The sequence below is a fragment of the Chelon labrosus genome, assembly GCF_963514085.1.
Source record: "Chelon labrosus genome assembly, chromosome: 10".
NCBI lineage: Eukaryota > Metazoa > Chordata > Actinopteri > Mugiliformes > Mugilidae > Chelon > Chelon labrosus.
The window spans coordinates 11,840,035-11,852,779 of NC_140360.1; the positions used below are offsets into that span (position 1 = coordinate 11,840,035).

General features: G+C 45.7%; 1 protein-coding gene across 1 annotated transcript; it reads left to right on the plus strand.

Annotated features, from left to right (window-relative positions):
- Nucleotides 1–289: 289 nt before the first annotated feature.
- On the plus strand, nt 290–4,746 carry fignl2 (fidgetin like 2). Its single transcript, XM_084552745.1, has one exon. The coding sequence runs from the start codon at nt 378–380 to the stop codon at nt 2,400–2,402; it is 2,025 nt and encodes a 674-aa protein (XP_084408871.1). The 5' UTR covers nt 290–377; the 3' UTR covers nt 2,403–4,746.
- The last annotated feature ends 7,999 nt before the right edge of the window (nt 4,747–12,745 follow it).

The following is a 12,745-nucleotide window of genomic DNA, read 5'->3' on the forward strand; positions in this document are numbered from 1 at the left end:
CTCTCTCTCTCTCTGCACCTTTCTCTTTTCTCCCTCCAACTCCCCTTTTTACCTTCCGCTCCCTCTTTGGGAAATATGACCCTCCTCTTCTGCTACCATGCATAATGGTAACACTGAAAACAGAAGAAAGGCCTTTTCTTGAGGGATCAGTGTTAACAATGGAAATGTTGTTTCACATTTTTTTTAATACATAAATTGGGAACTGCAAAATCTAAATGAATACGACTGATGTTCATTCCAAATGTCCAACAGGGTGGAGATAAAAACATCTGTTTTGCAGTCCCTGGAATATTAGACAACTACACTATGGACATGTTTGTGTTTTATATATAACTTGGTTGTGTCTGTGTGTTTATTTTTTTTCAGGCCTGTTGAAGATGCACTGGAACCCAGAGCATGCCCAGTCCCTCAGCCAGTGGCCTGAGCAGCACCTGGACGTCTCCTCCACCACCTCCTCTCCGGCCCACAAGTCGGAATTGTACTCCGGCCGCAGCCGCGGTTCCCAAAACTACGCCTGGGCCAACGACGACATCTCCGCCCTCACGGCCTCCAACCTGTTGAAGCGCTATGCCGAGAAGTACGCTGGCGTGCTGGACTCACCGTACGACCGGCCTCCTACTGTGGGCACCTACCCGGAGCCAGGAGCCTTCGGGGCCCTCAAGACTGAGTTGGACCCCTGGCCACTGACGCACGGCAATGACCCCTCCTATCCCCTGGTGCCCCCTGGAAGCCACGACGGCCTCTCAGGCTCCAAGACTGTGGTCACATCTGCGGGCCCTCCAGGGGTCGGCAGCGTGTCAGTGGTGAACAGTAATCTGTCAGACTCTGGCTACAGTGGCAGCAGTTCCTGCAGTGGTTCCGGCGAGTACCCCTCCAGCTACAATGGCACCTATCTTTCCTCAGGGTTCTGTCCGCAACCCAGCCCAGCACTTCCCCCTGCCTCCCTTCACACTCTCCAATCCACCCCCACTCTAGTGGCCAGCTATAGCCCGACTACACCTGTCTATAACTACCCCCCTAGCACATACCCTCCTCAGACCAGTCTTGCTCCCAGCTACAGCCACCCTTCTGCAACTTACCTTCCCTCAGGTCTAGCAGCCCCTACTCCCGTTCCCTCAAGACCCACTGTGGTAGGAGGCAGCTACAGTTACCAGAGCACCAACCTCGCGACATCTGAGTCTGGAGGGACATTGAAAAGAAAAGCATTCGAGATGACTGTAGAAGATGATGAGAGTGGGGACAGGTCCCGGTACAGGAAATACAGCTACGACCCCTTGAAGGCTGGGGGAAACTCACCTTACAGTGTGAGTGACAAAGCAGAGTGCAGGGGAAACGGCTTCAGCAGTTCAGGCAGCGCAGAACCACAAACCTTCAAGCCCAGCAAACCTTCCTCTCAGCCCCTGGTGTCTCCTCAGTTTGGGGCAGCAGGTGAGTACAGCCCTCCAGCAGGCATGACAGGGGAGAATGGCGTGGCAGAGCAGGGCTTCACCCAGCAGCAACAGCACCGCTCCCAGGCGCTCAAACGCCCACCATTATGTAACACAACTCTTGAGACTATGAAGAGCCCAGATCCCCGACTGTTGGACCTTATCAACGGGGAGTTGTTGGACTGCAGCCCGGCCCTGAGCTGGGGTGAGCTGGCTGGTCTCACCCATGTGAAGGCTGCCATGGAGGAGGACCTGCTGTGGCCCGTGTTGAGGCCCAGCCCAATGGTTCGGCCTCCAAGAACCGTCCTGCTGTTTGGCCCCAGGGGAGGGGGTAAGACGACACTGACTCGTTCATTGGCTACCCAGCTGGGGGCTTCCTTCTACCGCTTGAGTGGAGCCATGCTTGCCTCTAAAGGGAAGCCTGAGGCGGAACACATTCTAGGGTCTCTGGTGCAGGTGGCTGGGGCACGACACCCTGCAGTGGTGCTTCTTAGCCAGGTGGAAGCTATGGAGGAGGAGGGGCTGAGGCAGGTACTGCTGACCACCCTGGAGAAAGCCCAGGCGGGGGCCACAGGTCTGGTGATTCTCGTATGTGCTACTGGAAGACCAGATCTGCTGCAGGATGCCATTCATCGCAGCTTTACCAAGCGATATCATGTTGGCCTGCCAGATGTTGGCATGCGCAGGCAGGTGCTTCTGCAGGCACTGTCCCCCCAAGGCTGTAGCCTGAGCGAGAGGGAGCTGAGTGCAGTGCTGCAGCGCACGGAGGGCTTCTCGGTGTGGGAGCTGCTGCAGCTCAGCCAGCAGGCGCTCTCCTCGGCGTCCTCCCCAAACGGGGCCATGCACGGCCTCACGACATCCTCCAAACCCCCGGATTTCACAGACTTTGAGAATGCCTTTTGCAAGGTGCGGCCACACACCGCCACGAAAGAACCGGACACTTGTGTAGAGTGGAGCAAGATGTATAGCCACTGAGAAAGCAGCCGGTCACTGTACTCGGACTGCACCGCAGCCCTGTCTTTGGTTTGATCTAGCAAGCCTTGGGAATGTTTTGATGTTGTTTTGTAATTACAGTTTATGCAGCCAAAAGAGCCAGAGACGCTGAACACGATACAGGAGAGCTGGCAGAGTTGTTTCACTGGCAAAAGCATGCCACGTTGTGCTGTTTTTGTTTTTAGCTACAAATACCCGCAATATTTAATTTTTCCCAAAGAAAAGAAAGATGGATAGGCCTTTTGAGTGGTCGTTTGGCCAACGGGAAAATCAGATAGCTATTCGGATACTCTCAGAGATCCTGATTAGCCTTGGTCCAAGACAAAATCAATTATTTGTTGCGAGGTGACGTGGTCCAAGATTATGGATAATCAGGGTTTGGAAAATCCCCCCTTTTGGCTGCTACTCTCAGGATCCTATTTATTACCAGTCCACCTCCATGTTATCCTAAGGTTGATTTAGTCATTGGATTGTCACTAATCATTCAGTGCAAAGGGCTTGGGATACATTTGAGCAGACCACAGTTTTTGACCAAAAACTTGTCAAGCCAAATACGCAATCAGCAGTAACTGTTAAATTGATCAAAAATGGACTGGACGTCAGAATCACAACGTGATAGCTTGTTACCAAATCACCACACAGCAGCTGCTCCTTACGCTTCTGGAAAAAAAGAAATTCAAACCCGGAAGTAAAAGTTGCTCAAGTAAAATCTTCCTTCTCACCCTTCCCATACATGCTTATTTAACTCACCAACGGCACTATGCTCTCACTTAACTCGGCACAGTTCATATAACTTCACGTACTATTCACATTCCACATCAACTGCAGTTTTCCTGAGAATCCTACTTAGAGATCAACGCCTCCTGCACATCCAGCTTCTCCTACAGCATGTCTTGTTTTTTTTTTTTTGTTTGTTTGTTTTTCTATTTCACGTACTCCTTTTTTGTTTTCATAGTATGTAGTCTTGTTTGAAATGCTCAGGAAGAATTTCTTTACCTCAGAAATATGAAATAAAGAATGTATGTAATCTTAGGGTCTTAGTAGAGAGTGGCGCGGAGCGAGGAGAAACCTGACAGTCTTGTAATACCCACTGCAGCTGGGCTTTTACCTCGGGAAAGAAACTTGAATATGCTACAAAGAGTAACATTGAATGTAATTCAGGTATTTCAAAGGATATTTGATGCCATAAATCCATGTATTATTATATATGAATATATAAATACGTTTTTTTTCTGTTCCTTTACCCTTTATTTTTATTGTAGTTTATGGTGGAGTGATGATTGTCTTCAAGAAATGCTATGTAGAATACAGAAAATATTCCTTTTTTTGTTGGACAAACTGCTTTCGAATCTCCGTTTCATCTCGTGTTTACGCATCCCGTATATGCATGTCTGCTCTTTATCATTTTACTGCCGCAACGCTTCATTCGAAAATGTAAATACGACACACACACACACAATCATTCACTCACGGTGAACACTTGAGCACAAAACACCATCCAAAAAGAACGGCAGCACAGGCGCAAAAAAAAAAAAGAAGTGCAAGGAAGTTGTAGCTTTTTCAGCGGATCCCAAAGTCTAAAAATTCACAGCTGATGAGTAAATATTGTGGATGACATGGAGACAATCCAGTAAAAAAAAAAAAATCTCTCCTTTTCCAGCGGTCCCACAGTTCTGTTTTAACAAGCTGGAAAAACCCAGTCACTGGCGTGCAGGCACAGAGGTCGTACATATTAGACTGTTGCCATGGTCCTGAGGAGGTGTACACAGAATGATGTAATATTTCCTACCGTCCTTTCCTCTCTCTGTCTCCCTCTCCCTCTTGTCCTCATCATTCTTTTTCTCTTTTTCTCCCTCCCCAATGCAATCTCATTAGATTGGATTGCCCCCCTGGCCACAGGCCCCAGTGACCATGTGGCGTTGAATCTTCTCCCCACCCCCTTTCCCCTTCCCCTTCTCTTGTATCTGGAGTGGAAACGGTCTGATTGATGTCCGGCAATCCTATATCAGAGTGCAGCCTTCCCTCTCCAGCTGGTGGCTTCAGTCATGCCATACAGCCGGATCAATCGCAGTGACCCCCACTGTGCATACTGATCACTGTCTCAGAAACCGAAAACACATTTACAAATTGCGGAACGAGCCCCGCCCCCGAGCGGCACCCCCTGGATAATGCTAGCGATTATTCACGTGTAATTACAGAAATGAAATAATAATGATGACTTAGAGCTACGCCGGTTTGATTCCTCGTTCCCCCTCCGCTGACAGTTTGTCCAACAAAATTAGCTTTTTATTTTGTACGTTTTTGGTCTGTTACCGCGGCAACTTTGTTCTTGGTTATTGTACATTTTCCGTAACCATTTCTACCTCATTTTTGCGGCATATTGTACATGAAAATATTTATTTCATGTCTTTTTTGATGTCTGTTTTAAAAATGATAATAATGTTCTTGAACTGTAATAGTCTACCTCAGAAAAGACTGTATTTTAAGAGAAGAGTATCACACAATATTAAACTGAATTTGTCAATATTGCATTGCGGCTACGTCTTTGTTTTTTACTCTTTGATTTCTGCAGTCGAGTGCAGGCATTACATAAGGACAACGGTTAACAGAACGCAGAGTATGTCTTTGCATCTGCAGCCTTCACATGACCTCAGTGTTGAGGTCACAGTTGCTTAAACTGATGTTAAATCATTTCATGTGTGAACACGACAGATTACATCATTAGGTTCCGAATGTCTTCACACAGTGGGTTGAAGTCAACGTGATTAAAAAAAGGTGTGCTGCTGTTACACTGAAGTCAAAACCTTGTGTGTGTGTGTGTGTGTGCATTGAAGATAAAAACAGTTTTGTGTGCCTGCGTGTTCGTAACTTTGCCAGCTTGCGTGTGCTTTTACGTGCCGCGCTGCAGCGTCCAGCACAGCAACAGAAGCAGCGCTAGCACCGGCCCCCCCTACCCCACCCCGTCAACCCCTGGAGGCTTCAGGCCCGGCACCAGAGCGCAGAGGTCCTTCATCCCTGTCACTGTCTGTAAACAACAGCTCGTCCCGGCGGCCTAATGCTATTTCTGGCCTTTTCCTGACATTTTTCTCAAAGACTCGAAACTAACCGAGAGAAGAAGTAAATCCGAGCAGCTCTGCGGCGAGAAGTGAAAGTTTTTGGGTGAGGCCTGAAACCCGGATCGGTTCCTCTCCGGTTATAGATAGTGGTGTCAAAGCGCGCCTCGAAAACATCTGCGACCGAGTCCCAGAAGAACAGTGGTGCTGCTGGTGTTAATGACAAGAGTAATTAATTGTCTAATAATGATGCATAGCTCTGTTATAAGCTCAACCTTGTGCAGCAGCTGCCCTTCATCCTCTGGTTGAAGGGTAATCGTTTATGCAGCTGTTTAAAAATTATTTCCCAAACTCAATACCAGCATCTGCAGAACAACATAACCTTGTACAGGTATGTGGAGTGTGAGAAGACGTGTGATTACCTCTTAAGGATTAAACCCATGCTAGGGGTGCTGATAATCATCCAAACACAGAAACAGCAGCAGCTGCCGACTCTCTCTATGTTCACATTTTTGTGTAGTTTAATGTCTAACGTGCGTCAGAGCTTTCCTTCCAGGGGCTTGTCCTTTTTGTCCCGATCTGAGTCCTGTCCTCCAGGAAGTCAATCATTTTCGTCTCCCTGCTGATTGGAGGTAATTAGGCGAGCTGAGTTTGTAATTGGATAATAAAGGATGCTAATGAGTTGCTGTCCTATTTACTCATACTCTGGCGGTGAATAGCAGGACACGGCTCAGACACACTTTTCCTCGCTGTTATTATATATATATATAATATTATCTCTAGTAACAAAGTGATATTGAGAGTACGTGTTAATTATCAGAGTAATTTCTTTTGCTGCGTGGTTATACATTTTATATGATCTGATTAAAAAGGAAACCAGAGAGGACCCTTTAGTTGCTATATTATAGAGATCTGTGTTTGTGCTCACCTTTAAGTGCACTCACTTTAAGCAGCACATGACCGTTGAATACTTTTTCAGCACAAGCTCAACCTGATCTTTTTCACGACCGCCATCGGCACTCGCCTCACTCAAGAGGCACCTCGACAAAAACCTGAAATGTTATTTATGGTAACAACCTTCATTTTCCAAAACAAAAAAAAAAAAAAAAAAAAAAGGTCGCTCCCTGAATCTCATTTCACACGGACTCAGTCGTCCTCTCTACCTTCGCCGCGCTGCTGCCGGCCTTCCATTGTCCGGGCCTTGATACTGACAAGGTTGACATCAGAGGAGAGCCCTGACACTGGGTGAGTTAGGACTGCCAGCTGTTAGCAATCAAGTCTATTTTGAAGTCAGGGACACACAGACCCCCAGGGCCAAAGTAGCAACCAGCCCAGCTCCTCACCACCCCCTTCAACTCAGCCTACAACCTCCAAGCCCCCTGGTCCCACAGATAGCCAGCACATCTGTATTGGTTCCAGATGTTGCAGGCCCCGCGTACGGGCCCTTTACCTAAGAGCACCCTGAAAACGGTGTCAGACCTGCACGGAGCAATGTGGCAATGTGGCAGAGAACAATAAGATAAATATTTATCTAAAGAGTATGTTTCAGGGGCAAATCTGAAACAACCAACTAATAAAAAGTTCTAAGTATACTTGTCAATTTAAAGGTTTTAGATACTTTTCTTAGACTCGTATGCTTGCTAGAAGAAGAACTCTGTGTTGTGATATAAAAACAATTCTATACCACTGCAGCCCCACCAGCTTTACATCGTGTCCTTTAATATTAAATATTCTTTTTCCTGGAAGACCTACCCGTCGTTGCACATATTTTCCTGAATAGTTAACAGTTCCAGTAACATCAGAAGTGCAACATTTGTCAATTTTGAAGAAAACTAGCAAGAAACAACACAGAGAAAATTAATTATAATCATTATATAGAGTTTTGCAGCTCCAAACTTGATTACTAGGCTGATAAAATTAAACCCACATCAAGATAAATTAAAAAAGAAGGTACAATGGAAACTGCTCCGGCCTGACCTCTGCAGCTGCATTGTTTCAGCGTTCCTCAATCAAAACTCTCAGGAAATTGGACCTGACAGGTGGAATGTCCCGGTAAAAAGCTTCGGCCTGCCTCGTCTCACGTGACTAAAATGTGATCACTGAATAAATAAATAGTAAATAAGTGCACGTGAGAATAAACAGGCCGGTGTCTCCGAACAATTAAAGCGGAGTCGTCACTGTGAGAACAGCAGCGGGCACCGAAAGAGATGTCCAGGTAGATGAAAGGGCAAACGTGAAATCCTTCTACAAACGGAGATTTACTTCACGTTAGGTAGTCTGTGGATGATCATGCGTGGTGTTGCTATGATGGCACCTAATTTCAAACAGACCCTTGAACACTGAGGGCAGGGAGGTTTTCATGTGTGTCCATACTTCCCCCATGTGGCCAAACCAGGAAACAGTAGCCTCACAAATGGCTGGAAAAGTGGATGAGATGAATCCGCTCTGATTAGATCCTGACAAATTCTTATATACACTACCGGTCAAAAGATTTAGAACATCACACTTTTTTCCAGTTTTTTACTAAAAATCATTCAGTTTAGTGTCTCGTTGCACTCTGAAATGAAAGCATAGAACAAATAAGCAATTTGAGTTGAAAAATAAATCATGGAATCAGTTTATAGACCAAAATGTAATCTAAATTTTTGACTCATCAAAGCCTCACCCTTGGCAGATATAACAGCTGAACACACTCGTGGCATTCTTTCTACAATAGAAATCAAATATTCTTCAGAAAGTTCTTCCCAAGTCTGTTGCAGAAGTTCCCGTAAATGTGTGGCACTTGTAGGTTGCTTGGCTTTCACTCTTCTGTCCAGTTCATCCCAAACCAGCTCGATGGGGTTTAAGTCTGGAGACTGTGCTGGCCACTCCATGTTTTCAAGTTTACCATCTTGTTCTTTTTTCCTGAGGTAGTTCTGACATAGCTTGGACTTGTGTTTTGGGTCATTATCTTGCTGTAGGATGAACCTCTGACCAACTAGGCGCATACCAGAGGGTATTGCATGGCGCTGCAGAATGCTGTGGCAGCCATTTTGGTTCAGGGTGCCTCTCACTCTGTACAAGTCAACGACCCTGGATCCAGCAAAACAGCCCCAGACCATCACACTTCCTCCTCCATGTTTGACAGTTGATGTCACACACACTGTGGAACCATCCTCTCGCCTACTCGATGGCATACAAAGATCCTGCGTGATGAACCGAAGACTTGAAATTTTGATTCATCAGTCCATAATACCTTCTTCCAGTCTTCAGTAGTCCAATGGCGTTTGGAATGGTGTTTCATGGCCCAGGCGAGCCTCTTTGTCTTATTCTGACATCTTAGCAACGGCTTTCTTGCTGCAACTCGTCCTGTCAAACCTGCAGCTCGAAGTCTTCTCTTCACAGTTGAAACTGAGACTTGCTTACTACGACCACTATGAAGCTGTGCTTGAAGCTGTGTCCTGTGAGCCGCCTATCACGCAAGCTGTTAACTCTCAGAGACTTGTCCTCTGATTCAGTTGTGGCTTTGGGTCTGCCAGACCTCTTCCTGTCAGAGTTCCCCCCAGTTTCTGAGTGCCTTTTGATGGTGAAGAAAACTGTACTCACTGACACCTTGACTTTCTTTGCAATTTCCCTGTAGGAAAGACCTACATTTTTAAGTGTTATGATGGTCTGTCTCTCTTCCATTGGTAATTGCATTTTTCTCGCCATTTTTGTAGCAACACACTACTTTCTGCAGTACAATACTGTTCACCTGATGCTCACGAGGGTCTGGTACCACAGTGTGTTCCCACACTGCTTTTATGCAGGCAGAGGGGGTTGTAAGTAACCAAGAAAAGTTGGAACACTTGTAGGAATTAGTAGCACCAGCTTTCAAGGCTGATTCAACCTTCACTGCTGCAGAACAGCTTTAAATTGTTAACCTGCCTCGTGTTCCCTGAAAGAGGCCTTTTTGTATAATTCTGAAATGTACATTATTTTTCAGTTTTGGGTAACCAAACCTTTTTTTTTAATGGCTGTTCAGTACTCACCTTTGTACCATTTTAAGCTATTCATTAGACTTGCATGACTTCAATTGCAATAAATAACTGGGAAAATTAGTGTGTTCTAAAACTTTTGACCGGTATATATATACGATTTACAGAGGATTTTAAAAATATCAAATGCATTATGACAGTAAAACAGTGGGATAAATATTTTTACTGCTATAAAACACATCACAGATGTACACAGACATAAAATACCTGGAAGTATTACAACTTCAAAACCAAAGCAGAAGCGCAGACATTCATTCATTCATTCATCAAGGGTTGCGGGGGCCTGCTGGAACCTATCCCAGCTGTCATCGGGCGAGAGGCGAGGTACACCCTGGACAGGTTGCCAATCTATCGCAGGGCTAACACAGAGAGACAGACAACCATTCACACTCACACGCACACCTATGGCCAATTTAGAATCACCAATTAACCTAATGAGCATGTCTTTGGATGGTGGGAGGAAGCTGGAGTACCCGGAGAGAACCCACGCAGACACAGGGAGAACATGACAACAAACTCCACACAGAAAGACCCAGTTGGCCGAAGCATAATATATTTAAACATGAATGACCCCTGGTGGAAAAACACTGAACTTCTGTCAGTTATCTGAGCCTGCAAGGTTATATGAGGTCAACCTGTGTCATTTGTAACGATCATATATTATATGTTTTAAGAGTCAACATGTGAGTTTAACCAGTATACATCAATCAGCCACAACATTAAAACCACTGACAGGAGAAGTAAATAACATTGACCATCTTGTGACAATTCAATGTTCTGCTGGAAAACTTTTAGACCTGGCATTCATGTTGATGTTACTTAGACATGTAATACCCACCTACACCAGACAAGGCACCCCCACCCCATAGCAATGACACTCCTTGATGGCAGCAGGATCCAGACTGACACAGGCACACACACACACAAAAAAAAAACGGTTTAGGAACAAGTCACAAAATATGAACAGTACAAGGTGTTGACCTGGCCTCCAAATTCACTAGATCCATAATTGATCAAGTAAAGATCTAAAAAGATCATATATTATATATTTTAAGAGTTAGCATGTGAGTTTAGCCAATATATATACTATATTGCCAAAAGTATTCACTCACCCATCCAAATAATTTAATTAATGTGTTCCAGTCATGTCCATGGCCACAGGTGTATAAATCAAGCAGCTAGGCATGCAGACTGCTTCTACAAACATTTGTGAAAGAATGGGTCGCTCTCAGGAGCTCAGTGAATTCCAGCATGGTGCTGTGATAGGATGCCACCTGTGCAGGAAGTAAAGTCGTGAAATTTCCCCGCTACTAAATCGTAACAAAGTGAAAGCGACTGGGAACGTCAGCAACTCAGCCATGAAGTGGCAGGCCATGTAAAATGAGAGAGCAGGGTCAGTGGATGCTGAGGAGCATAGTGTGCAGAGGTCACCAATTTTCTACAGAGTCAATCGCTACAGACCTCCAAACTTCATATGGCCTTCAGATTAGCTCAAGAACAGTGTGTAGAGAGCTTCATGGAATGGGTTTCCATGGCCGAGCAGCTGCATCCAAGCTAGACACCACCAAGTGATGCATCAGATACAATGGTGTAAGGCACGCCGCCACTGGACTCTTGAGCAGTGGAGACGTGTTCTCTGGAGTGATGAATCACGCTTCTCCACCCAGCAACGTGATGGATGAATCTGGGTTTGGCAGTTGCCATGAGAACGGTGCTTGTCTGACTGCATTGTGCCAAGTGTGAAGTTTGGTGGATTATGGTGTGGGGCTGTTTTTTCAGGGGCTGGGCTTGGCCTCTTAATTCCAATGAAAGGAAGTTGCAAAGGAAATGCTTCAGGATACCAAGAGATTTTTGACAATTCTATGCTCCCAACTTTGTGGGAACAGTTTGGGGATGGCCCCTTCCAGTTCCAACATGACTGCGTACCAGTGCACAGAAGAAGAACTTGACTGACCTGCACAGAGTCCTGACCACAGCCCCATAGAACACCTCTGGGATGAATTAGAGCAAAGACTGTGAGTCAGACCTTCTCATCCAACATCAGTGTCTGACCTCACAAATGCCACTCCTAAACCTTGTGGAAAGCCTTCCCAGAAGAGTTGAAGCTGTTACAGCCACAAAGGGTGGGCCGACGTCATATTAAACCCTATGAATTAAGAATGGGATGTCACTTAAATTCATATTCGTGTAAAGGCAGATGAGCGTGACTAAATATCCTACTGTGATAGGATGCCACCTGTGTGACAAGTGCAGTCGTGAAATTTCCTCGCTACTAAATATTCCACAGTCAACAGTCAGTGGTGTTATAACAAAGTGGAAGCAATTGGGAACGCAGCAACTCAGCCATGAAGTGGCAGGCCATGTAAAATGAGAGAGTGGGGACAGTGGATGCTGAGGAGCATAGTGCGCAGAGGTCGCAAATTTTCTACAGAGTCAATCGCTACTGTCACGTTTCCTACTCAGGGAAACAGACAAAAATGTGGAGACCACACCAGACAGGTACTTTTTAAAGAAAGAAATTTATTAAGCAACATAAAAACCAAAAATCAGTAGTCAGTTGTGTTTTATGGATGAGTGTAAGTAAGTGAGGTGGCTGAATGTGTATGAGTGTATGGATGCAAAAACCTAAAGTTACTCCAACCTAATTATCACCAAAGAACATCAGGCCCCAAACCGTCCCCACACCATGTGGTGGCCAGACCAAATGGTTCGCTCACACAAGCACTCACACATTCACACAACTGGGGGTTCAGTGTCTTGCTCAAGGACACTTCGGCATGTGGCACATTCCGGGGATCGAACCGCTAACCCTCTGGTTCGTGGACAACCCGCTCTACCTACTGAGCCACAGCCGCACAAAGCAAGGTCCATAAAGACATGGATGAGCGAGTTTGGTGTGGAAGAACTTGACTGGCCTGCACAGAGTCCTGGCCTCAACCAGACAGAACACCTTTGGGGTGAATTAGAGCAAAGACCGTGAGTCAGGCCTTCTCATCCAACATCAGTGTCTGACCTCACAAATGCACTTCTGGAAGAATGGTCAATATTTCCCACTCCTAAACCCTGTGGAAAGCCTTCCCAGAAGAGTTGAAGCTGTTATTGCTGCAAAGGGTGGGCCGACGTCATATTAAACCCTATGAATTAAGAATGGGATGTCACTTAAGTTCATATGCGTGTAAGGCAAATGAGCGTATAATTTTGGCAATATAGTGTACATACATGAAGTAACAATAAATTTGTTGTGTTATGTTCATAT